We start from the raw sequence: 27,369 nt of genomic DNA, 5'->3' as shown, positions 1-27,369 counted from the left end.
AGCAGTCAATGAGTTAGGATAAACTCCAATAGCTGTTGTTGCTCACTACTTTTGTCCACACTTCCCTTCTGTATGCCTGTAACTAACTGACTTGACAGTATCACCATTAGCTATGTTGGTTTGATTTTTTTTTTTTCAACAGCTGATGCCAGCTTTTTCACCAAAACCACCTGAACAACATTATGGTTTTTGTACTTCAGGGAATGAGTCAGCTTACACTTTTACAGGTTCTATTTAGAGTTTGGATTTCTCTGAAAGACATTCAGGCATGTAAGTTAAGAAAACTTTATACTGGAGCCTGAATCAAGTCATCCCACTCAGAAATTAGTACACATGTCCCAAACTGAGCTCTCCGTTGACCTGGTTGAAAAAGTGATAGGAGTTGTAGAAAGAGAAATGCCTAAGATGCAGAGCTCTCATGGTGAAATTGCTTTTATCTTTGATTTTCTTTGGTAATGTAGGCAAAACAGTTATTCCCAGATTGCAGTCTATAGTTCTCATATTCATTTTGTTTTGTGTAATTTGGGCTATGGTGTTTTTATGAATTGAAAATTTACATAAGCTCTGTTTTTCAGCCTCTCTTGAGCCCCCTTAGAAAGTATTTGGAGCTGAATAGCAGCTGTCATTCTTAGAAGAGATATGTGCTCTCCTTTCTTCCATAGCCTCCACCAGTTTCTTTTGGGCTGTTTCATCCATTCACCCCTGAGTGTATTTGAGTTGGTGAGTCCTAATTTAATCTCCTTGGGTCTCCATTTTCTTTTGTGCTTTCATTTATTAAATACATGTGTTAGGCCCTACATTAATCATGTTGTGTATATCATCTTTAATTCTCTCAATGGTCCTCAGAGATAGATACTTTTACTCCCATTTTATACATAGGGAAACTGAGTGATGACTTGTCCAAAGTGTAACAAGTGGTGAAGCTGGAATTTAAGCTCAGGTGAGCCTAAGGCTGGAGCTCTCAACTGCTTTTCTTTGTTGTCATCTGTTCTAACCTACCTGGCATGATGTCTGCTGAAGTAACAGACTTGGGAGTGCTTTGAAAAATATGAGACTTTTCTAAGTTACACATTTCTGTAATGTATACATTACATTACTTACAATGTATAATTGAAGAAGCAAAGAGAATTTCTAGGGTGGGATAAATGTGGCTTCACCTACTTAGTCTCTTTTACACATTAAGGAAACAGTTCTCATTTTACAGTCTAAGTGATTATGATCCAGGCCTTCTATAGCACTGAGGCAACAATGAAATGAAAGTCCAGGTCTTTAACAGTATTTTAACTGCTTTCAAGCATTTTTGAAAAACAACAACAAAAACCTGTTATGTACTGGCAGAAATCCTGCTTGCCTTCTCCGTCATCTGATTTTCTAGCTGGTATCATTGGACTGCAAAAGAAACAAACAAATGAGTATCTGCCCAAGATAATCAAAGGTATGGCAGTGAGTCTGGTTTGATGATTTACTCATTCTGAAAGGTATTAGGTATATACTTGTAAGTAGGTTTATCAGTCATTTTTATTCTTGCAAGCAACAAAATTCTGTTCTAACTAACTTAAGCAGAAATTATTTTTTTAGAGGAAAAAAATGAGTAAGTATCCAGGGAGATTAGACTGCAAAAATCTTAGCTAGGATTTAATGCTTTAGAACCACTTGGTTATGTTATATAGCTAAGGATTCCCCTGGATATCTCTGTCACTGGATTCTTGTGGATTACTGTGAATAATTTTTAAACTGTCACTGGGCTTATGTACATTGTACTAACATGTACAGATGAGAAGGGGGATCTTACCTTTGACTGATAGAAGGGACATCTGCTGCTACTACTCACAGTGGGGAATAAGCAGGAGCTTCAGCTGCTGGTCAGCTAAAAGATAAAATATCCATGATAGCAGTGTTTTTCAATCTGTGCGTTGTGTTCTATGAGCAAAGTATAGCTAACCTGTTTTGGGGAGGAAAGGAGGTGAGTGATTAGAATAGAATAGAATAGAAGAAGAGAATAGAAGTTATCAGAGTTCATTATACATAAAGTATTGTTCAGTGATGCCTTTTTTGTTTCACTCGAGGGACATGGAAGAGGGGTGAGAAATAACCAGTGATTCCTTCCCATCTCCTCCAGGACTGCGCTTCCTATTATCCTCTGTCTCAAAGGCATCTAATTTACTACACTTCCAATATTCTCCTCTCTAGCAGAAGCTCAAATCTGAGTTACAGCTGTGTTTCATTTAACCTGAATTGTATTATAAAAATTTTTGAGTACTGAATATTGCCATATATAATGTAGTCCTGTGTATAATATGTGCCCACATTTTAGCACTGCCCAGATATAATGCGCACTCTATTTTCCCCTCAAAAATTTGGGCAACAAAGTGCATGTTATGGTAAATCACAAAGTAGTCATTACAAGATTCAAAGCTCATGTAAAAATGTTGACTTACAAACAAAAGATATAATTAGGAAAAAGAAATTTGATATAACTGAAGAATACAGAATTTTGGGACGATTGAATGGGACTGGAGATGGAATAAGAGGAGGGAATGGTGAGAGATGAAGCTTGAGAGGTAGGTTAAAACTTTGTTCTGCAGGCAGTAAACGCCATGCGAAGGATTTCAGAGTTTACTCTGTAGGCATTGAAGAGTCAGAGGATTATGGCCACTTCTCTGTCCCCTTGAAGATTTTTCTTTGTGCCCTGGCTGGTGTGGCTCAGTAGATTGAGCGCCAGCTTGTGAACCAAAGGGTCGCCGGTTCGATTCCCAGTCAGGATACATACCTGGGTTGCAGGCCAGGTCCCCAGTGCGGGGTGTGCAAGAGACAACCACACATTGGTATTTCTCTCCCTCTCTCCCTCCCCTCCCCTCTCTCTAAAAATAAATAAAGGATATAAAATCCTTAAAAAAAAAGATTTTGCTTTGTTTTCCCATCCTAAATATCAAAGTTCCCAAGGTATAGTTTAGCACTCTTGATCTTCCTTGCACTCAGCCTTTCCTTTGGAATCTTCATTTATTCTTTCCAAGTTTACCTATTACTTTTCAATGGATATATTTATCTCTAGGCTTGATGTCTCATATTCCAGACCTGCATTTCAGTGACCTGCTGGATGCTGCTCCTTGGATGTTCCACTGTCCCTTCTATTATAACATAGCTAAAAGCATTTTTCTTATCCCTCAATAACAGGCTTCCATCTTCAAATCCCAAAATGGTACCAACAGAAAAGAGGACACTAGTCTTGAATTTAAGAATTTTATTTTAGTTCCCCATACCCAGGCTTCATGGCTCATTCCCTTTGCTCCTATGAATCTCTGTACAGATACCACCTTATAAGAGAGACCTACCATGATCATTATAATACAACAGTGATTCTTTTCCTGGCCCAGGGCTCCCTCTCCTTTATCTCCTTTACTTTTTTCCATGGTCTTTATCTTCACCTCTTGTTTTATGTTATTTGTCTATTGTTCATCTTCTCAAGTAAAACTGAAGTTCCATGGAGAATTTTGTTGATTTTGGTTACTGGGGAATCTCTAGAGGCTAGGACAATGTCAGGCATGTTAAGTACTCAGTATTTTTCATTGACTGAATTGAGCTGTCATTGTGCTCTAATAGTTTTTCTGTGTCCTGTTCTTTTTTATACAGTCCTTTTCCTTCCTCCTCCTGACCATCCTCTCTTTGCTCCATCTCCTATGTACCTGTAAGTGTATCTTTCTGAAAATATGATTTGGGTATGCTACTTTCCTTCTCAGGAACTTTGTTCTGCTCCCCACTTTGTATGAAATGATTGACTAAAGCCTAAGCTCTTGAGCCAGACATTCACATTGGTGTACAGTTTACTCCTAGCCTCTTCTCAGACTTGTTACCTGTGCTGCTTTTCTACACATACCTCTTGTTTTCTCCCCATCTGGTCTAGTCACTGCCATACCCACTTTGCATTTTACAATTCTGTCTTGCCTGGAATGCCTTCTTTCTACTTATGAGATTGGCTTTTTTGGTTGCAAGGACCAGAAACTCATTCAGGCCACCTTTAGTGAAAGGGATATGATTTGAAAGTGTGGACTAGAAAGCCATCAGGAATCTTGAGTGCCTTTACTGCAGAGCTGCTACTCTCTCTTTCATAGCATTTTCTTTGTTTTCTGTTCTCTTCTAATTGGTCAGTTTTCTGTATTTCCTGGTTCAATTGTGGAAGCCACCAATCTGATTGGCCTAGCTGATTACCACTGTTGCTTTTGAACATGTCTTGACAAGGAATAGCAAGTCTGGTCAGTATGACCAATGTCAAGTATGTCAATGTCAAAAGTATGGATGGGTCCCTCCTAAGCTAGGCTGTTGCTTTATCAAGTGGCTAGGGATGGAGTAGATTTAGCTAGAATGGGTAGTTAGGAGTGGCAGGCACTGTAACAGATTGGTCTAATATACCAGTTACCTGAATTCTGCCTTCAAGACCCAACTAATCTTTTATTCTCTTGAGCTATCTCTGACCACCCCAACCAATGTATTCTCTTCCTTTTCCTTTCATAGCCCGTATTATTATAGACTGTTAGGAACTCTTTGTGTTCCTATAACTGTATTAGTGTGAAAGCTTCTTAAAAGTTGGGGTTGGGCCTTACACATCTTTTGGTTATTACCATCTTACCCTTTGCAATATTAAGAGCCATCTCCTTTAAGGTCTCTTAAACACAAATTGAATGAAATACATGCAGTTGTCTTTCTTGTTCGGGGTCTTTACCTTGTGCCAGTTCAAAAGCCAGCATCCACCTACAGAATGACCCTATCATTCAGAAGTATGGCTCTAAGAAGGTGGGCTTGACATGGCATGTGCTCACTAAGGAAGAGATGGAAGTGTTTCACTTTCCATTGCAAAGTGGGTTTGCATTTAATCTGACATTGGTAACAAAGTAAGCATATCTAGCTGTTTATTTAAAAATACTACTGTTGAAAGATCCAAGTGACTTACTCCATCTTCTGTTAATGGGGAATTACTCTAAGTGCAATGTTTCCTAAAGTGTATGATGTGTACGATGGTTGGCAAAGTGATGGTTTGAGGGAGTGCATGAATGTGACCTTAAATAGCATTGAAATATGTAATGAGAAAGTTATTCCTTTTCTGGTTTTCTTTCATTTCTTCTTAGTATGTTAAAAAGTCAGTATGTTTTTAACACTTCTAACCCTCCTGCCACCACACCTCACCTCCATTTTCTTCAGTGAATAGAGCATGCCTGGGCTCAGCCTTGGTCAGTTACATAGCAAGAATTTAATAAAAAACAATTTGATTTGATTTGATTTTCTTCTCTTTTAATCACAGCAGTGATGTTGAATTTCCATTTTTTCTCTATTAAAAAAACAGCTCTTTTAAATATAAGTAACCTACTTAATAAATATAAGTAACCTTTCTATACCATACAATTCACTCAAAATATACAGTTCAAATAAATAAGTAAATAAAGTATACAGTTCAATAGTTTTTATTGTATTTTTACAGTTTTATAGCCATCACCACCATCAATTTTAGGACATGTATATCACCACCAGAGACACCCCATTCTGTTGTTTCTCCCACAATGCCCTTAGCTCTGGTCCTAGATTTACCTGCTGTTAATATTTCATATAAATGGAATCGTGGTCTTTAGTGACTGGCTTCTTTCCTTTAGCTTAAAGTTTTCAAGGTTCATCAGTGTTGTGGCATATATGAATACTTCATTTATTTTCATTCTAATTATTCTGTGCATGAGTATTTCACATTTTATTTATTGATCAGTTGATGGACATTTGGGTTGTTTCCACTTTTTAGCTTTTATGAGTAATACTGCTGTGAACATTCAGATACACGTTTTTGTTTGGATATGTTTTTATTTTTCTTGGGTATGTATACCTAGGAGTGGAATTGCTGGTTCTTTGGGTAACTCTGTATTTAACCTTTTGAGGAACTACCAGACTATTTTCCAAAGCAGCTGCATCATTTACATTCCTTCCAGCAATGAATGAGGGTTCCAATTTCTGCATATCCTTACCAAAATTTATTATTCTTTGTCTTTTTTATTATACCCCTCAGTGCGTGTAAAGTGGTAGCTCATTATGATTTTGATTTGCATTCTTCTGATGGCTGATGATGTTGAGCACCTTTCCTTTTCCTACGCTTATTGGCCATTTGTAAATTGGGCTGTATTTTTATGATTGATTTCTTTATATATCCTGAAAACAAATTTTCTTCTAAAATAAATTTATTTAAATGAAAAAGCTATTTGTGAAATGGTTTATATATCATAGGCTTGTCATGAGGATTAAATGAATTAATGTACAAAAGTGTCTAGCATGGTTCCTAGCACAGAGTTTTCTGAAAATGTTATTTTTGTTTTGTTTTTTCTTATTATTGCCACTGGTAATATAGGTGAGAAGGGTAGCAAGTGTAATGTCTCCCAGATTTGGGGATACCTCTCTTTTCTGATCTAGATCATATTTTGATTATTTTAATTATAATCAGTTAGAAGTTTCATGGTACTGTGACATAGAAACTGCTCAAAACTTTTCAAATTCTCCTTTTGCTTCTAGTCTAAAAAGATCTAGGTATATGACTTTTACTGTTTTAGCTTCTGTCTGAAGGTAGGAATTTTCAATTATCTCAATGTTTTGGGGCCTCTGAGCTAAATATGCCTAGTTATTGATTAGGGTACCTGACAGAGGGTACCCTAGGCCTATAGCTGAACTTCTGTAGGATTTTCCAGGCTATGATTCCAGAAGAGGGAGGCACATTTCTGGACAGAGATCTCTTGAGAAATCTCCAGGGAAGAGTTGGGTGTGGGGGTGCAATGGTGAATATTGCATAAATCTTGTGTTTACAGTGAAATCCTTTTTTAGCTCTCTGCTATGGTGGAATGTCATCCTTATTTTTTCTTGCTTTGTTGAGGGCAGAAAAATGCCACATCCAGTCTTTTACATACTTCATTCATCCTCCCTTAGTACCTACTTGGAAAAGGTCTAGTGAATTTGGATTCAGCCACAATTTAGTTATAATCTCTTTTCTAATAGGAAAAAATGTTACTTGGTAACTGTCAGGAAGTCCAGGCCCTAGTCTTTCCAATAACATTAGTGTACATTATCCTCTCAGAATCTAAAAGTGAGTGGATGGAGAAAAACTTGAGGACAGATTATCTGTTACTTAATCTTTATATTTCAAATGTCTCACTTAAAGAAGGTGCCCAGCAAATGCATTATTTAACTTTTTCCAGGGTGAATCTAATGATGTTTACCATTTCTGCCTCTAAAGGCAAATATTTTTATTCCCTTTTATACTAGGTTTTCCATAGGGTGAAAACGTTATACCTACCAAATGTAATGGTTCTGTAACAGGCAAAAGTCCTCTTGAATGTGACCGTGAAATGCTAAGTACTACTTTGTCAACTGGAGTATTGCAAACTAGGGTCTAGTAGATGATGTCTTGAGTCTAATGCACCAGTAAACCAGTGCATTCAGTTCCAGTATTCATTTTAAATAACTAAAAGTAGACCCTTTTACTCACATTTTAGAAAACAGATCTATGCTCCAGGATGAAGCAGTAATACATAAGTTTTTTCTAGTTGTTATGTTTAACGAAACCTTTGTACATTATTCCTGTCTTTTGAACAAGTATTTTGTTATTGTCTTGAAGACTGCCTCAGTTACCATCAGTTAGGCTTAATTTTGCACATTTAAGATCTTAAGTAGGATTTTCCTGCTTAAGCTCTTTGTGTTTTACTTTGTCTAATTATTAAGTCCCCCTTCAAAGACAGTGCATCCCCTCTCACTTAGTGCTTAGGTGACAGTTTCTCAATTCTTAACAAGAGTAGCTAAGAGCTAAAGTTTTAGAGTCTGTTATATCATGGTGTATACCCCAGCCTTGCCTGTTAGTTGGCTGTGTCATCTTGGACAAATTCCCTATCCCCCCTCAGCCTCAGCTTTTCCCTCTATGGAGTGGAGATGATAATTGAGGCTACCACAAAGGGTTATTATTAGGAGGTGGTGTATATAATTGGCTTAGTACTACATTAGATGATAATAGAGTGTGGTAAAAAGACTAACTGATTAGTGGTACTTAGCAGAATACAGGGATATAGTGTACATTCCATAAATGATATAATTATGATTGATGTTACTATTTCCATTCATGTCCCTTAAGCACACCCTTCCCAGAGTATAATGTTCAACAGCCTGCCTAGCAATAATTTCACTCATAATGGATCCTCAGATCATCAGAAGGCTGTGCCATTGTCACAGGGACCCCAGCAGATGAGGGTAGATGGCAGTTGAAATAGTCTCAATAACAGGCTGTGTCACAGTCCCACAATAGAGCAGCTTGACTATATCCTGGTCTTTCAGTGGCCCACATCTAAGGGGAGAGAACTAACACGCATCTCACTTGTTGCTGAAGGAGGTGGCTGTGTTATGGATAAATAATTAAACCTGACAAAAAGATTTTGGACTACCTCACCAGGTATTTTTCACCTTGCCTTTAGCTCTCCCTAGGACTGTCAGGCTAGAGTGGAATGAGACTTCACAGGAATGGCCTGTAGCTTTTGTTTAGTTAGGTATGACCTACTTGCATATTGTAAAAGAAAAGGCTAGGACACCACAACTGTAAATTTTAATACTGAAATTGCACAGTGCCAGTGTTTAATGCTGTTATCCTTCTTGCTCTCTAATCTTCCTTCTGTCAACAGGTTACTACTTCCTTGTCATAGAGTCTCCCAATTATAATAATTATCTAGCAACTGTCAAACAGGTGGAGCTTTGCTTTCCAGTAAGACCTCATCTGTAAAATCTGTCAATCGTTGGGCAGTTGAATAATCTTAAAGGTTAGAGTACCCTGACCTCAAAAACCAAATAAAATTTAGTTTTTTCATAACAATTCTGAAGCTCAAAAATTTGCCTGTGTTTCTAGAGATTAGCATATAATTCCAGATGTACACACTGCAGTGATTAGGCATAGAAAAGCCAGTGAAACATTACTGTTTGTGCCTGTTGAGGTTGCTATAGATTCATGCTTGCTTAGGCACTGAGAGGCCATCAGAATGATAAAGACTGTTCTAGGACCTGTCCCAGGAGTTTATCTGGTTGGAATGTTGTCCCAGTGCCCCAGCATTGCAGGTTCTACCCGCAGTCAGGGCACATACAAGAATAAGTAAATGAATGGACAAATAAGTAGAAAAACAAATCAATATTTCTCTGTCTCCCTTTCTCTCTAAAAATCAGTCATCCCTGACTGGTGTGGCTCAGTTGGTTGGGTGCTGTCCCACAAAGCAAAAGGTCAGTGGTTCAATTCCTAGTCAGGGCACATGCCTGGTTGGCAGGTCTGGTCCCCAGCTAGGGCACGTATGAGAGGCAACTCTAGTTTTTCATCAATGTTTCATCAGTGTTTTTCTCATACATGGATGTTTCTCTCCTTCCTCCCACCCTTCCCTTCTCTCTAAAAATTTAATAAATAAAAGATTTCTAGAAAAGAGGGAGGGAGAGGCTTCTGGCCCAGATGGTGGCATAGGTAGATACACTTTGCTTCCTTGCACAGCCAAAAGAAGGACAAGTTTTAAAAACAAAAAACCACCAGAACTGCCAGAAAAGTGAACTGTATGGAAGTCTGACAACCAAGGAGTTAAAGAAGGAACATTCATCCAGACTGGTTGGGGAGGGGGTGGAAACAGGCAACTGGGGTGGTTCCACAGTGAGTGTGGATAAGCTGAGAGGAACAACTGGGGAGCGAGACAGAACATGCAACCCAGGGTTCCAGTGCAGGAAATTAAAGCCTCAAAACTTCTGGCTGTAAAAACCTGTGGGGTTGCATTGATGGGAGAAATTCCCAGCCTCACAGGAGAGTTTGTTGGAGAGACACACGGGGTCCTAAAACATACACAAGACCACCGACCCGGGAATCAGCACCAGAAGGGCCCAATTTGCTTGTGGGTAATGGGGCAAGTGACTGAAAGCTGGCCAAGAGCCGTACAGGTGACATTGTTCCCTCTCTGACCGTCTTTCACATACAGCCCCACAATGCAGCAAAGTGGGTTGCTCACCCTGGTGAATACCTAAGGCCCCTCCTCTTACAACGTAATAGGGGCACTGAGACAAAGAAATATGGCCCAAATGAAAGAACAGATCAAAACTCCAGAAAAGGAACAAAGTGATGAGGAGCTAACCAACATATCAGATGCAGAGTTCAAAACACTGGTAATCAGGATGCTCATAGAAATGATTGAGTACAGATGCAAAATAAAGGAAACAACGAAGGCTATACAAAGTGAAATAAAGAAAAATATACAGGGAACCAACAGTAAAGGAAGGGAAACTGGGACTCAGATCAACAATTTGGAGCAGAAGGAAGAAATAAGCATGCAGCCAGAACAGAATGAAGAAACAAGAATTCAAAAAAAATGAGGAGAGGCTTAAGTAAGAACTCCGGGACAACTTTAAAAGTTCCAACATCCAAATCATAGGGGTGCCAGAAGGAGAAGAGGAAGAGCAAGAAATTGAAAACGTATTTGAACAAATAATGAAGGAAAAATTCCCCCATCTGGCGAAGGTTATAGACTTCGAGGAAGTCAGGAAGTTCAGAGAGTCCAAAAGAAATTGGACCCGAGGAGGAACACATCAAGAAATATCATAATTACATTCCCCAAGATTAAAGATAAGGAGAGAATCTTAAAAGCAGCAAGAGAAAAGGAAACAGTTACCTACAAAGGAGTTCCCATAAGGCTATCAGCTGATTTTTCAAAAGAAACTTTACAGGCAAGAAGGGGCTGGCAAGTATTCAAAGGCATGAAAGGCAAGGACCTACATCCAAGATTACTCTCTCCAGCAAAGCTATTATTTAGAATGGAAGGGCAGATAAAGTGCTTCCTAGATAAGTAAAGCTAAAGGAGTTCGTCATCACCAAGCCCTTAACTATATGAAATGTGAAAGGGACTTCTAAGAAAAAGAAGAGCAAAACTATGAACAGTAAAACGACAACAAACAACTATCAACAACTGAACCTAAAAAACAAAAACAAAAAGCAAACAACTAGCACAGGAACAGAATCACAGAAATGGAAATCACTTGGAGGATTAACAGTAGGGAGAGGGGAGAATTAAGGAGAAGGTACATGGAATAAGAAGCATAATTGGTAGGTACAAAATAGACAAGGGCAGGTTAAGAAGATTATAAGAAATGGAGAAGCCAAAGAACTTTTATGTAGGACCCATGGACATGAACTAAGGGTGGGAAATGCTGGTAGAATGGGGGGTACAGGGAGGAGGGGAGTAAAGGGGAGAAAAAAATGGGACAGCTGTAATAGCATAATCAATAAAATATATTAAAAAATGGGAGAGTAGTAAAATAAAAATTTGATAAAATCTTTCAAAAAATTAAAAATAATTTTAAAAAAAGACTATCCTGTTAGCGGACATAATTAGACAGTATTCTTAGGGACTAGTTAAAGATGTATGTGTGTGTTTGTCACAGCATTGCAAAATTAAGGAATATAAATATCTGCAAAGTAGGGGACTGGTTAAAATATGTAAATATCCATAACCTTTTAAAAGAATGTGCTGGAATAGATTTGTTGATATGAAAACGTGTTCATGATATATGGCAGATGATAAAGTCATGTTACAAAGTAGCACATGTATTAATTAATGAATTAATTTATTTTTTATTGTACCCTGACCGGGGAGTGAACCCACAACTTTGTCTTATTGGAACAATGCTCTAACCAACTGAGCTACCCAGCCAGGGTATGTATGTATGTATGTATTTTAATGAATTTTAGAGAGAGAGAAACAGAGAAACATCAATTTGTTGTTCTGCTTATTCATGCATTCATTGGTTGATTCTTATACGTGCCCTGACAACCGTGATCAAATTTTCAACCTTGGTGCTTGGTAGATGCTTTAACCAACTGAACTACCTACCAGGGCCATAAAGTAGCTTATGCATTATGATTACATTCTTAAAATAAAGAAATATATAAATGAATATAATAGGGAATAGGAAAAGATGTTTACCAAAATGTAAAAAGTGATGATCTCGATGTTGTAGGGTTGTGGGTAATTTTTAATTTCCTTTTTGCTTTGTATTTCCAGCCTTCCTATGCTGAGCATGTTAATTGTTTAGAAGATATTCTTTTGAAATGGCTTTTCATAGAGGAAAACTTGTTAATATTCTGGCCATTTCTTTTTTTTTATTGAAAGTTTCTCAGCAATCACAAAGAAGATGCTGAACCCAGTAACAACCAAACTCAGAGATGTCCAGAGACAGTTAAAAGCACTGCTTCCTCCTAATGCTGTGTTAGTGCACCACTCCTTAGGCTTGGATCTCAAAGCACTAAAAGTGAGTCCCACTGATGTAGAACTTAGTATTTCTAGTATATATGCATATTCCATTTATCTCAAATATGAAGCCTTGGGCTCTTCTTCCCTCAGCCCACTTGTTTTTTCCTTTAGCATGGGATGCTACTCATTCTATTCTCTTTCCTCCTCAGATGATACGTCCATATGTTATTGATACATCATTGCTTTATGTCAGAGAGCAGGGCAGAAGATTTAAGCTAAAGTTCTTAGCCACAGCTATTTTGGGGTAGGTGTTTGCACATTATAATACTGTCCTGACAAAATTGCACTTAAGTTAATATATAGTATCTTACTTAATCTGTATTGGAAAATTTGGGGTCTTAAGTTTTCCTTCTTAGTTTGTAAACATTATTCTTTTTATTTCTTATGATTCCTGGGACCCTAACTCTTCAAAGGAGTATGACACAGAAATAGAAAAAATTGTGGGAATACAAGAAGGGTTTTATATGCACAGCTGTGGGTTGATGAGTAGATCTGGACACTAAGGAGCATAAAAATTAACTAAAATTTCAGGACATGACATTCCTATATTGAATATATCCAGTTACTTTCAAACATGTTCATTATAGTATAGTAAATAGCTCCCAAAATTGCAACTATTCCATAGGACTGGTTGAATAAATTACGGTTATCTGTGTTACTTTGTTATTGTTGAAAACAATGTGCAGAATCTGTATGTGCTAATAGGGAAATCTCTCAGATACTACTGAGAATAAAAATGGAAATCAGAACAAGATCTATAGATGCCTAGACAGTGATATGATGTAGATTAGATTTACACACACACACACACACACACACACATCTCTCTCTCAACATAAACATGTATTTTTAAGGTTTTTAAAAAAATAAAGAATTTAAGTACATATAGACACTTGTATACAAATAGAAAATTTCTGGAATGTAACTTTGAATAATGGTTACATCTAAGAAATGAGATAAAAGGAGCAGAGAGTGGGTAAGAGATTTTTTATTAGGTAGCCCTTTGTCTAGAAGATATGATGTGGACAAAGTCATTCCTGATCATTCTGCATCCTCAGTACCTCTCTCAGGTCCTGGCACTTAGGAATAAAGAAATCTTGATTGCTGTGATACAAACCTGATTATCAAAATGCAAAAATTTTACATGTAACCAGAATATTTAAGGTGGTTGGAAGAACCTGTCATTAGAAAATACTCCCAGGTATGTCAATTTTACGATGATTTTTCAGGAAGGATATTACAGAGTCTAGATAGACTTGGTCATGATGCCACAGAAGATGCTTGAACAAACCTTGAATTGGTTCAGTATTTCCTTAAGTATGGCCCAAAAAAGGTTAGAATCTTTGACATGTGTGTTGGCTTCTCTTAAAATTATGGGACTAGAATTATGAATCATGGACCGCCATCTCCTGTTGTTACCTTTCTTTACAAAAACAGGAGTGTAATTCAAGCTGAGCGTGTATGTGGAATGAAGACCTGTATTGCTAGCGTAATATAGTGGTGAAGTATGTAGTCTCTGAAGTCTGTTTTTAAATATAGACTACTGTGCCCGCCTATGTGATCTAGGTCAATCTCTCTGAACAACTTCGGTTTCTAGGTCTGTAAAATGGGATCACACTTCTCTGGGACATTGGTGAGGGTAAATGAGATACTGTGCATAAAAGCTCTTAGCACAGTGCCTTGAATACTATGTCATAATGTTTATGGTCATTGTAGCCGATGCTAATAATTATAATAAATATAAAAATCTATGTAGATTTTTGCTTTCTTGAGCTGGGTAGGGAGAACATACCTTTGTTTTGGCAGCAGTGCAGTGGGTGTAGATTAGAGCAGCACACAAAGGAGACATTTGAAGAGGACATAGTTTTCTAGTTGACCTTGTTGTAACTCGTTTTAATCTATTAGACTGTCCCATTGCATGATAGCTTCTGTTTGTGATTCCATGATGAAATAAATTGTAATCCACGTAGGATAATAAACAGCCAGAAGAGTGTTTTGTGTCATGGCTATACAAAGACATTCTAAAGTATCTATTGGGCATGTTAATAACAATAGCCACTATTCACTAAGATCTTACTAAGCATACTGTTCTAAAATGCTTTGCATTCATGATCTTACCTGTACTGCAGCCTGATGAGTTAACTATTATCATCATCTCAGTTTTATATATGAGCATTCCAGGGTTTTGAAAGGCTAGATAACTTATCTAGGGTGCCACACCTTATCAGAGGTGGAGCCAGGGTGCAAACTGTCTTTGCTCTACATTAGAGGTTAGCAAACTTTCTATAAAGGTCAGATAGTAAATATTTTAGGCTTTACATATAGGCCATACTGTATCATAGTCAGTCAACTTATGTCAATGAATGGGCATAGCTGTGTTCCAATAAAACTTTTATCAAAAAGCAGGCATTGGGCTGAACTTGACACAATGACCAGAATATGCCAGCCACTGCTCTAAACCACATCAGAGATTCTAAACTTTCTGGCCTCAGGACTTCCTTACCCTCAGAAGTCTTTTATGTGGACCACATCTATCAATATTTACCATTTAGAAATTAAATATGAGGAAAAATAGTCTTAATATTTATTAATTTGTTTAAAATATCAAAAAAGTTATATCAACGCAAAAAATTTTCTGAGAAAAAAAGCATTTTCAAAAACACTAGTATGAAAAGTATCATTATTTCACATATTTTGCAAAACTCCTCCATGTATAGTTTAATAGGAAATGAGTGAGTTTGTTGTGTTGTGTAGTTGCAGAAGGGAAGGAGGACTTCATGAACTTCTGAAAGGGTCTCTGGAGCCCCCAGTTCTCAAACCACACTCTGAGAACCACTCTGTTCTAGTATGCTGTCACTTGATTCCAGTAAAAATTGTATCTCACTGGGGTAAAACCTAAAGAAACCTGAATTAATCTGACCTTAGTTAATAATAACATATCAATAGTAGTTCATTAATTGTCAAATGCAGTATATTAATCTAAGATACTAATCATAGTTGAAAATGGAAAGCCTGTACTATCTGTAATTTTTCTATTCATCTAATACAATTCTAAATAAAACGTTTGTATCTCATTCTCTACATTACAACTCCCAAGTTGTCTCCCACTGTATGAAAGCAGAATAAACTAGAATAGACTTTATGGTTTTGTAATAAACCAGTAAAAAGTCTTTTTTTTAATGTTGCTGCAGAAGTCATTCTTTTATCATTTCCAAACATTGCATGTTTGCAGAAGAGTAAATTTTAAGTGACTGGAATGAATGATGAGCCAAAACTGCCATCCCTTAGACCAACTTGGCTGGTTCCCATTCATGTGGCAACAGCAACAGCTGGTAACAGATTGCCATTCTGTATAAGCCATCAGAAACCACCTGATAACTAGCTTGGGACTATGGCAATGGCAAAGCCACTGTCTACAGAAGCAGGGAACACCACTTCAGTGGATTTTTGGGGGATTTCATTTTTAACCTCAGATGCTCTTCAAGAAATTAGATGATTTTTACCATTTTATTTTCTTCAAGATTGCAGAACTAAATCTGGAGGCACTAGCTAGTCACCAAATGCTGCAAACGGCAGACCAGGAGCTGAGCAGTGCAGAAGGAGCAGTTCAGCAGCCAAGCACAAGGTAATACTTTTCATTTCCAAATAGGAGAAAAGACAGATGGAGTACCTGGGAGTTTTTTTTTTCTCCTTTGGGTCTGTTGAGAATGTCTACCAATAGTGTAACATTCTTCCATTACAAAATCATGCAGGGGAAAATAGCACCTTCTGGTCTTTAAATGACTTCCTTTGTAACAAAGGAAGACATTGAAATAAATTTAACAAAGTAGCTTCAGGGGAGATGATGACTAGGTGCATGTCTGGATTAGAAGACAGAAGTCTTTGAAAGTCTTTTACAGCCTTGATGTATTTAGCATGGAGGGAAAACAAAACTCAGGCTCACAAGAGGCTTGTCTCCACCGTAATACATAAATCAGATCCTTAGAATCTGTCCTGAGCTTTGATATGGAGCTTTGAGTATATTTCTTGTTCATCCTTTTTTTTCCTCCAAAGATTTTCCTTATTTACTTTTTAGAGAGAAGGAAAGGGAGGGAAAAGGAGAAGGAGAGAAACATCAATGTGCAAGAGATACATTGATCGGTTGCCTCTTGCACACCCCCAGCTGAGGAACCTGGCCCAAAACCCAGGCATGAGCCCTGACTGGGAATCAAACTGGTGACCTTTTGGTTCACAGGCCAGCACTCAACCCACTGAACCACATCAGCCAGGGCATTGGTCATCCTTCTCCTTACATATAGAGCAGCATTGTCCAATATGATTTCTACAATGGTGGGAATGTGCTATACGTGTGCTGTTGAGTAAGTTCTACACTTGTGTCTAGTATGTGTGACTAGTGCAAGTGAGGAACTTTTTATTTCATTTAAACACCTATATGTTGCTATTAGTGTGAGTGTATAGAGAAAATAACTCTGGAATTTGAGAAAACTTGTTCCTATCTTGACCTCTTCTTTATAGTATTCTAGAATGCTTGGCATCAGTGGGTCAGAAGCTCCTTTTATTGACCCGGGAGGACTGTACTAGTGAACTTTCTTCTGCCAGAAATTGTCAAACTGTTAAGTGCCTTTCAAATAAAAAGCTGATTGACATGCTCTCTTTGAAAGTTGCATTCAGAGCAGCGGGGAATGTAGCCCTTTGCAACTCATGCAGGTGGCAGGCTTTTTTTTTTATCAGCACCCCTGGCTACTATTAGCAAATCTGGCCTTTGTCTCATATCTTGTATGGAGAACTTTTCATCCCAGTTACCCCATAGGAGCAGAATTGTCAGTTGCCAATGTCTGCCCCCAGAGCCCAGAAGGCCTGTGGCTTTGGCCTTGCACACCATTTTGAATTATTGTTGTTTCTGGTTCTTGGAGATGTTTATCATGGTTTTAACCTGACTTTATCTTTTCTGTTTTCTCTTTTATCTATCATTGCTATATATGTAACACAGAAGGGATGCATCGAAACATGAACTTACTTTTTCCAGATCCTACTGCACTAGGTCAGGTGGGGGAGGGGTGTGCAAACCACCACAAATTTTCTTATTCCTTTGGATGTAATCCCTTCTTGGTTTGATGTCAGTCTGGATGCTGTAGCTTCTCACCTGGTCTCTAGAGTTCTGCCAAAGGTATACTGGTCTTTGTATTATTAACTCCATGTCTATGGGAAAGCAAGGACCTGAAACTTCCTTGTATACCATCTTGCTGATGTCACACTCTTTTCTTTTTTCCTTTTTTTAAAGTGTTGTTTCTTCTGAGAATGAAGTTGTGCTGCTGGGAAGATTTAAGAGTTTTTAATGCCCTTTGGAGGAGTTGGCATTCGTCTTACTTATCTTTCTGCAGGATCCTTCATTTCCCCCCTTACTTTCTTTTTTCCCTTCACTGCATTGTCTCCAAGGGGCTATTACCTCTTCTCAATAGCTGATGCTTCCCAGAAGCACTGCTTCTGAGGCTGCCAAGCCTCTTCCCTGTGTCATGTCCTGACCTGTGTTCATTACTTGTACTTTTTCTTTTTGGGGGTGATTTTGTTTGTGCTTCATCTAAGACTTCCTTGCCCTTGTTCTAGGTTTTCCAAGTTTCTTAAGCCTTTACTCTTTGCTCTTTTTCTCACAGGTCTGCAGCAGTGTGAGATGGTGGGAGCATTGTTGGAATTGAACGTATTTCTTTCCTTAGAGGAAACCTGAAGGTTATCTCAGTAATGCTAAAGTTATGGGTCATATGTGATTTTATTTATCCTCTTTACTGATTATATGGTTTTTCTAGGAGGCTGCGTGGTGTCACCATTGTTTTCTACACCTGGAAGTCAGCCTTAAGTTGCTTTTTAATTTGAGTAAAAAGATAAGCACTGTTTATAGTACTGTGGCTCACCTCTGGGAGCCACAAGAGAGAGTGTTAGGTCTCTGCCTCACCCAGGCTGTGCTGTCCTGTGCAGGTCCTCAAACAGGCCAGAGGGGAAATCCCCCCAGTACCCTTCAGCATCATCCAGTTCTCTTTTGAACCCTTTTCACTCACCTCCACTGAGGAGATGAACAAAATGGAGAGTTTAAGAAAAGAGTTCTACTAGGTGATTTACTTAATGACTTATAATCTCCCCTCATTAAAGAAAGTAATACATACTTTATGAAGTTTGCTGTATTTTTCCAATTATTTTATATGTGTATTTTAACGTTTTAGAAAATACACTTTTATAAAAATGGGATTCAGACTATGTATACTGTTTTGCAACTTGATTTTTTTCATTTAACAATATACCTTGTACATCTTTCCATGTGAGTACAGAATCTTATTTCCCTTTTTCAATGACTTTATAGTATTCTGTTGTATGATAGACCAATCTGTTTTCATCATTTGTGCTTTATAAATGTTTGCTATTCCAAATAATCCTGTAGCAATATAATGCTTGTATATAGATCCTTGCAAATTTGCCAGGTATTTGTGTTGGGAAATTCCTTGAAGTGGAATTATCCCATGTTTTGAGTTATGGTTTCTTTAGATTTGACTGAATTCTTATTCCACATCTACCTCCTCACTATATTCTGTTGTTTCTTGTAGATGAGGATCAAGTGGACAGAGATACCAAGTGTCTATGCTGGGCCATTTAGCAAAAATTGCAATCTTGGGGCTCTGAAGAGGCTGTTTAAGAGCTTTGGCCCAGTCTGGTCAATGACCCTTGTTCTTGAAACTCACTCGGTAATGATGCAAGAAAACTCAGATTCTTACCTTCTAGGTTAGTGCTAGATGCCAGCTTGGGCCATTCAGATAACAAAGATTAGTGATGTGATCTGACTGTCACCAGCTGGAGTGTGAGCCATGCTCTGAGGGCAGTAGTTCAGTTGTTGACCCACAAGATTATCGACTCAGTAGTGACAGAGCTTCTTAATTTTTTTGTTTTGAGAATTGAGAAATCTGCCCATTTTCATAGATTGGCTCCAATTTTCTTAAATATTATGTGAGCCAGACAAAAAAATATGGCTGCTGGTTGAATGTAGCCTATGGACTTCCTCCTTGTGACCTCAGCTTTAAATGGTAAAATGCCCCTTTCAAAAAGAGCAGTAATTTCCACGTCTTGGGAAATCTCTGTAGGACTTAACTACAAGGCTCATAGCTGGATTAAGATATGGGAAGAACATTATGTCAGGGCTTTTTTTACTGTTATGGTTCTCCAGTCTCTTGGAGTAAGTTTTGTTCATTGCTCTGTTATTTGCATTACAACCCTATAAAACCCTTTTACTTTTTAAAGAATTATACTTGTGTATGGTTTAAAAAAATCATACTATTTAAAAGAACTTAATGAGGAAGACTCCATCTTCATCATCATAGCAGGAAGTCAGTAAAGGCTGAAGGATGGGAAGGGTATGTCTAAGGACTGCTTCCTGTAAGTCATTTTTTTTTTTGTAAAATATACATGAATTTGCTTTTTTAACCATTTTTTAAAGTATATAGTTTAGTGCTACCAAATATATTTTCTTCAGAACTTACTCATCCCAAACTGAAACTCTGTGCCTGCTGAATAGCTCCACAGTCCTCTCCCCGCTAGGCCTGGTAACCACTATTCTACTTTCTGTTTCTATGAATTTAACTATTCTGTGTACATCATGTAAGTGAATTAATATAATATTTGTCCTTTTGTGTCTGGTTTATTTTACTTAGCATGTATATTTTCAGTGTTAAAGCACATGTCAGAATTCCATTCCTTTTCAAGTCTATTATCCCACTGTATGAATATGCCACATTTTGTTTATCCTTTCATCCATCGATGAATTGTTTCTACCTTTTGGCTATTCTGAATAATGTTGCTGTGAACATAGATGTACAGATATCTCTGAAACCCTGATTTCAATCACCGTCTGCCTCAGCACAGCAAGGACATCTCTTCTGTGGCTTTGGCCACTGTAGCTTAACCACCTTTCCCACCCCTTCTCTGGCAGTGTGAGCCTGGAAAGCAAAGGAAGGAAATCTTGCTTTTCCTGTAGCCACATTTCTGTATACAATACAAAGTCCTGGAGGCCGCCCAGCTGGCCATCGAGTCCTTGGACAGCACTCTGGTAGAAGATAACTGCATCAAGACAGGGTGGCCAGAGAGGGCAAAAAGCAGCACTGTCATGCAGCCCTGGCCTAGCACAGCCTGTGTTTACAGTTACCTCGGACATGAGAGCTTTTGTTTTTGTCAAAATCAGCCTGGGCTACGTGGGGTCTTCCTTGTAGTTTTTATCACTACTTAGATCCCAGATTATTTATTCAGGGTGGTTTTTTTGTGGTTGCCTTTTCCTTTAGCTTTCAGGGGTCAAATGGTGGTATCTTGAAGTTTCTTATGCAAGTAAACAGAACTCCATCAGGTAGAACACAGGGAACTGATTTCCATTGCCAGGTGGTGAGGGTGAGAAAAAGGAGGAAAGAGTATATTTACATAAAATATTTACACTTATGTATTACCTATTAAGTTTCTACCGTAGTCTTCTTAGGCAGCTATCAGCATTAGCCTCCTCATACAGATGAGGAAACTGCAGAATGAAGTTACTTGCTAGGATGTAGCAAGCCTGAGGGTTGAAATGGTGACTTTCCACCAGTAACGCCATCTTTTCTTTGGTTAGGTACAGAGGCCTAGGACATAGTTCACCCTTGGTTGCAACACCCTTGTGAAGGAGCTAGAACAAGATTCTGAGAACCAAGGTACCATATATGTCTCTGAAGTGAGCAGAACCTTAAAAGAACATCTGTTGCAGCAGTCTCACCTCTTTTTTGGCCTAGAAGCTGTGATCTTGCCTAAAGATCTTAAAAGTGGAAAGCAGAAAAAATACTGTTTCCTGAGTAAGTATATCACTGAATGTAGCCTTGGGGATTATTAGGGATGGTGATAACATGAGGTCAGAAGAAAAAAGTGTTCCCTAGTAAGGCCTCCTGGGCTAGTCCAGGTCAGCAGCTCCTGGTTCTGTCCTTTTTCCTTGACCCTGGTTGGGTTCTAGCTGGTGAACAGATTGGGTTTTTGGCCCGTTAGCAGAAGGGGGTATTCTTGCTTTCAGAATTCAAAACTTTTGGCACTGCCCGGAAGGCCCTCAACCTTCTCACAGGCAAGGACTGGAAGCTGAAAGGCAGGCACACCCTAACCCCCCTGAACCACACATGGCTCAGGGGCTTATCTCCTTAATCAAGGCCCCCAGGACTTTGAGTCGTGCTGCCCCCCTCAGAGCAGCAGGTCTTGCAGGTAAGTGGAGGAGTATATCCTGGAGTCAGAGAAAGGTAGTTGGTTTACTTGGTTTACTGGGTGTGGCCATTGGCCTTCTGATGTTTTTGGAAATTAGAGGAGTCCTGCTCAAGGGATGCTTCAGCCTTCAGGCTTTTGTTACTCCCCTGGCACTAGTCTTATTTCACTCTCCAGTTTCTTCCATCCCTGAGTGCATAATTTTTTTCTCCATGCTCTCGCATACATGCTAGAATCGTTTTTTTGTCCTCCTGGTTGCACTTCCAGGGACTTTGAGGGACTGATGTATGAGGGTAGAGGTGGACAAGTCTTTAGTGATCTAGGGTTTCCCAGAGTGTGGTACATACACAAGACGATCTTTGGTGGTCATTTTTCACTTTTTTTCATTTTTACAGTTACGAGCTTTCTCATCAACATTCATTAAAATATACAAACACATTGAATGTGTGATTTCATGGACAGTGATTATTAAGAGAAACCATTAGAGGGAGACATGAGCAGAAGCGTCCAGGTGGAAGGTGAATGGCTGTAGTTTGGGAACCCGTGTCCTTGTCTAACCCCCTACACTTAGCAGATGAGAAATAGAGGCCAGAGCTGGTGGTGAGTGACTACCCCAGGTCAGAGTTACTTAATGGCAGAAGCTAGATTAGAGCTTTCATGAGTGCTGTAGTTCCCCTAGGCTCGGGGACCTGGAAGACCCATCTGAAGGGAAGAACAGTAGCTGTCATTAGCTGATTTGGTGGCCTGGGGGATTCTAGGGCAGACAGGGAGCCCTGAAGTGTGGATTCCAGCTCTTCAGCCTGAGGATTTACACACAGCTTCTTGTGGGACCCCACAGCTCTAGAGCCGGAGAACGTTGCAGCCCCTCCAAAGGTGAGCAGAGGGTACTCTGGCTGAGTGCCAACATGTGCCTTTAATCCTAGACCTTTGGGAGGACCACCCAAAGATAGCAGCCTGGCACTGGGGCCAGAAGATAGGGAAGCTCTACCACAGCCTGAGCTCAGGTACCCTCTGCCTCATCCCGCTGCCAGGAACCAAGAGGTAAGGACTGAAGAGTTGTTCCTTCATGATTTTGGCCCCTGGATTAATCTATTCTTAGAGTAAGGCCTTTTGTTGATGTCCAGGCATGTACATGAGGACTTACATGAATCATCTCCTTAAGTCTCAGTTCTCAGAGATAGGCATTGTATTCCCATTTTACAGGTAAATATTCTTATTGGTCCCTCAGGGAGACAATTCATCCCAGTTTAAAGGGAGAAGTCTTAGCTCCTACAACTTCTCTGGGACAAGAGGCAGCTGCCTAACTCCACTTGAGTAAAACTGCTCAACAAGTTCGAGGGCAATGCCCAGGCTTAGATGTGACTGAGTCTACCTTTCCCACATGAGAGGAGTGTTCCTGCCTTCCCCACTCTCTCCCCCTGTGCCACTTGTTAATTTCTAATAGGGAATGTTTTGCTGATTTTAAACTTGAGGAAAAGTGGAGCAGGACTCAGCATCCAGTCCCAGCTCTATCACCTATTGCCTCTGACCCATGGCCATTTTCCCACTTTGGGTCTCAGTTTCCCTTTGGGAAAATAAGGGATTTGAAGTAAAGCGGTGATTTGCAACCCTTGCAACTACAAAACCCTTTCTTTAAAAAAAAAAAAAGTTTTAAATCCTAAAGCATAAAGACAAGCAGTTGGAATGAGTAAGAGGATGGATGAATGAGATATCAGGGAGATTAAGACAGGGCAGTGGCTCTTTTGAGCACAGCTTGAAAAATCACTGAATCATATTATATCTAAGAAGTCCCTTAAAATTATGGCATTCAAGGATTCCCAGGCCCAAGCTCCCAGATGACAGAACATCAATGCCTCAAGCCTGGAAGCCTGTGTAAGAAATTAATTTCCTGTCCTAAAAAATTTAACATGCATCTCAGGACCACTGGTTTGAAAGGCTACCTGCTGGACAGCTTGAGAGAACTGCTGTTTCTGAGACACAGAAACAGGCATTAGGTATTTATATTTTTAAAAAAATCTTAGACTGCTATACTTTAAACAGGCTTGTGGGGAGACTAACAGCAGGAGGTAAAAAAAGTGACCCAAAGTTGCCAGCAAAGTGTTTTGGTTAAGAACACGGACCAGGGTCAAACTTGCCCTGGCCTAGCTTGTCAGGTCCAGCGTATGGAGCTAGGGTTAGAATAGGAGCCTGATTTTCATGTTCCCCATGGTATAGGTGAACAGCCAAGAATGGGCCAAAGCTTTCTTCCGGAAGTGGTCAAGATAGCCTATAGGGGGTGAGGCCGTGAAGGAGGGAGCATCATGGTCAGGGAGCAAAAGACTTAGGTTCTGACTGAAACAAAGGTCTTTAGATGTTTGGTAAGTCAGGTGAAAACTCTGGAAATAGCAAATCCTGTAGTAAGGAAACCCTCTGGTTTCTGTTTCATGTTGAGGAAGCCCAGCAGCAGGAGCATGCATTCCTCAAAACTATGTCTCCACTATGCGAGCAGACACCCTTGGAAAAGTCACTCAGGAAGGACCAGCAAAGAGAATGAAAGGTTTCCTCATGCTTGGGGACCTGACTTAGCGGTGCCTGCTAAAATATTGAAAATACTGATAATTACTATAATTTATCAAATTCTTAGGTCCCATGCTAAATGCTTTGATATGCATGTCTGGTTGAGTTTGTTGAATATCCCTATTTAACAAGTGGAGAAAAAGGCTCAGATTAAGTAACTTGCCTATAAGGTCATGCCGATCACAAGTGCACAGTTAGTGCTTGAAACCTGTTGATCTGACATCAGAGCATGCCAGCACTCTGAGCTGCAGTCCTCCAGACGCAGAAGGCTTAGTACTGATTAGCTTAAGTCCAGCATCTGGTGGAGACAGCTTCTGGACTTGTTTTTCCTGATTTGTGCCTCAGCCCTCTAACCCAATTCCATGAATATTCAGTACATGGCAGCCGAGAAATAACATGTATTAGATGACTCGTAAAATCTAAGCACTGTACCAGATATTTTACAGTAGTAAGTTATTAAATAAGTTAATGTTTTGTAAAGTTTTTCAAATAGTGCTTCAAGTGATATATCAACAAACTCTTAAGAGCAATTTAAAAGGATTCAGATGGCAGATTGCCATTACTACCTGTTACTTAATAAGGTACATGACTTAATAAGCAAGTTGTCTGTGAGCCTATTTTATTTGAAAAATGGACACAGCAATTGTACCTCTGTCAGTACCTAAATTAGGTACATGAGCTGTTATGAGAATGCATAAAATATGTTTACAATGACACTGGCCATTGGGTAAGTGCTCCCTCCATGTTAATTATGATTATCTGATAATCCCCACAGAAGCCCTGTGAGATAGTAACTTAAATATGTGAGAACTGACAAAACTGAGGCTCAGCTTGAGATCTTGCACTGTAGATTGAGATGTACTTCACATCTGTTAAGTGGCAGAGCTAGGATTTGATTCTAGGCCTCTGGCACTATCAGTATTCTTTCCATTGAACACATTTTCAACAGGGAGCTTTCCATAAGCTGTTCACTTGCAGTCCACTGCCCCATGACATCCTTCCCCCACCCCAAACAAAACCTTACCACCTCTGCCTAAGTTTCTAACCACTCAATGCTGTGGGTACGAACGCGCCTTCCTGCTTCATTGTTGCAGCACGCATGGATCACTCCCTGGCCTAGGACTGATGGGAATACAAGATGAAGAGGAAAGCATCATCCCTCACATGTGTTCCTGAGCCTGGCCACCACTTCCCGGGTGCAGTTCTGAAGCCTCGTGGGCAGAGGCAAAGAACATGGCTGGGCTACACCCTCTTAACCCAGCAGACAGCTTTTGTGGAATGGACTAGCTAGAGTCTAGTCCATTTATATGATGTACACATTTTCAATAAACGTCTAAAATTGAAGCGTCCTTCATCTAAGGGTGAGGGGAGGAAACCCATTTGTTTGTACTTTCTTGGTGTTGGTTTCTGCACAGGCACTGCAGCAGGTGCTCCGTACATGCAGCACTCCTAGTAAATGGTATACATAGGGAAGGAAACCAGGGGTAACTTCTCTGTGGAAAAGCGCCAGCCATTTTGCAGTTTGTCAGAGTTGTAGTATCAGTGAAGCAAATTTCTGTAAGGCAAACTGTTTCCTCATTGACAGCTATTATGGAATTGAAAGAAAAAGACGAAGCTGAAAACCTGGCAGGTCCACCAAAAAGCGGAGAGTAGATGACTTGGCTTTTTACCAACCCTGGAAGCCCCTTCCCAAGTCCATTTTTAGAAGTGGTCCTTCCCTTCAGTGAGACTGCAGTGTTGCCCTTCACCACTAGGTGCCTCCATCACCACAGATTGTCCCCTTAGAATTGGAAGCTTCAGTTCTCAGGAAAAATCTGTGCTGTGTTTTATGAACTCCCAAACTGTTAAACATTCTGTGTACAGAGGACATGGGCACAGGCACACACAGTTCGAAAACTGATACAGATATTAGCTGACCTCCAGAAAAGACAAACTAATCTGGTGTACAGTATGTATCATACCAGAAAACCTTACAAATTGTTGTGAAGAATGGGACCCAGCAATTCCGCTTCTAGAGTTATGGTAACAGAGTAGTCTCATAAAAATATGTATGGCGGGGGGGGGGGGGTATCACAGGGTCATTACAATAGAATTCTAAGCCATTTTAGAAAATGTGTGAACACATGTAAATATCTAGAGAGATTTGCCAGAAATGGCAGTAGGCCTCTGGACCCAGACTGCCCCACTTTGAATCCCAGCTTTCCTACTTAATTGTATGAACATGAATAAGATAACATACCTGTGCTTAGGATAATGGTAAACAGATCTCAGAGGACTGTTTTGAAGATAAGAGCATGCACTCATAGTACATGCATATGAAGCGTGGAGGTTTTGGAAAGAGCCCATTTTTGTAGGAGAAAATATGTGAGAGAATGCATGGGCTTGGGACAAAAAGCTGGTAGAGTATACAACAGAATCAAACAGTATTTACCTCCAGCTATGGGGTTGGCAAATTAGGTTTACTAAATGCCTTTCGGTGTGTAGGATCAGAATATATTGCTTTTATAACTAGAAAAAAAAATCTCAAAATTCTGAAGGTTGGGCACTCGGGCAGTGTTTAATCCTTTAAATGTGACTTTTCAACAACCTGGCCTTAGGTGAAAGTTGGGCCAGAGGCCAGAACTGAAGAGCTGGGTTTGGGGTAAGACACCGCAACCTGAAGCTCCTTGTAGAGGCAAGTTCCCTAGGTATACTGCCACCTCTCCCCTGCAAAGCCTGAGAACATCCCAAAACTAACAGTGCTACTGGACTCCTTCCTGCCCAGCTGAGCTTAGAGACAAGTGTTTGCCTTGATATGGGCAGGCCCAGAGTTGGTGCTTTGGCTCTGCTCTTGGGCAAATCACTTGACTCTCATCTGACTCTATTTCCTCAGCTCTATAAAATCAGAAAGTATCTGTACATTCAAGGGTTATTGTAAAAATTCAAAGATCCAGTGTGTTGAAATTGACAGTGTGCTATGTGAATTATTTTCCCTCTTTGAGCCTCTGTTTCCTCACTTTTAAAGTAGGACATTAACACCTACTTCATAAATCAAGGAGAGCCTACATTAAGTGGCAATAAACGACATTTTACTAAGGATTCTCTTCCATGTGCAAGATCATACAGCCGATTAGGGATCCCTTTGCTCCCAGTCATAGCCAAGGCCAGTTCCTACTGGGTGGGTGAGGACAGAAGTCCCCCGTCGGCTCTCAACTCCAGAACTGCAGAGATGGGCTAGGACTACAGGCCTCTATGAGGCCTCAGTGTGCACACA

At 39.6% G+C, this 27,369-nt stretch overlaps 1 protein-coding gene across 1 annotated transcript in view; it reads left to right on the top strand.

Moving 5' to 3' along the window:
- REXO5 (RNA exonuclease 5) overlaps positions 1-25,372 on the top strand; it is a 39,472-nt gene extending 14,100 nt beyond the window's left edge. Inside the window, 20 exon segments of the mRNA XM_054580939.1 lie at positions 143-212; positions 214-270; positions 1,339-1,435; positions 4,641-4,656; positions 4,728-4,852; positions 7,282-7,359; positions 8,312-8,410; positions 8,413-8,455; positions 12,183-12,321; positions 12,473-12,567; positions 13,557-13,656; positions 15,845-15,948; positions 16,839-16,983; positions 18,294-18,396; positions 18,912-19,051; positions 20,335-20,425; positions 20,951-21,169; positions 21,382-21,575; positions 22,495-22,601; positions 25,211-25,372. Coding sequence (XP_054436914.1) covers positions 143-212; positions 214-270; positions 1,339-1,435; positions 4,641-4,656; positions 4,728-4,852; positions 7,282-7,359; positions 8,312-8,410; positions 8,413-8,455; positions 12,183-12,321; positions 12,473-12,567; positions 13,557-13,656; positions 15,845-15,948; positions 16,839-16,983; positions 18,294-18,396; positions 18,912-19,051; positions 20,335-20,425; positions 20,951-21,169; positions 21,382-21,575; positions 22,495-22,601; positions 25,211-25,292 — 2,104 coding nt within the window. The 3' untranslated portion in view covers positions 25,293-25,372.
- Positions 25,373-27,369: the final 1,997 nt, after the last annotated feature.

Source organism: Pteronotus mesoamericanus, unplaced genomic scaffold (assembly GCF_021234165.1).
Source record: "Pteronotus mesoamericanus isolate MK-2021 breed Mesoamerican mustached bat unplaced genomic scaffold, CSHL_Meso_final contig_64, whole genome shotgun sequence".
Taxonomy (NCBI): domain Eukaryota; kingdom Metazoa; phylum Chordata; class Mammalia; order Chiroptera; family Mormoopidae; genus Pteronotus; species Pteronotus mesoamericanus.
The sequence above is the reverse complement of the archived record's forward strand: the minus strand, read 5'-3'. Positions and strand labels throughout refer to the sequence as shown.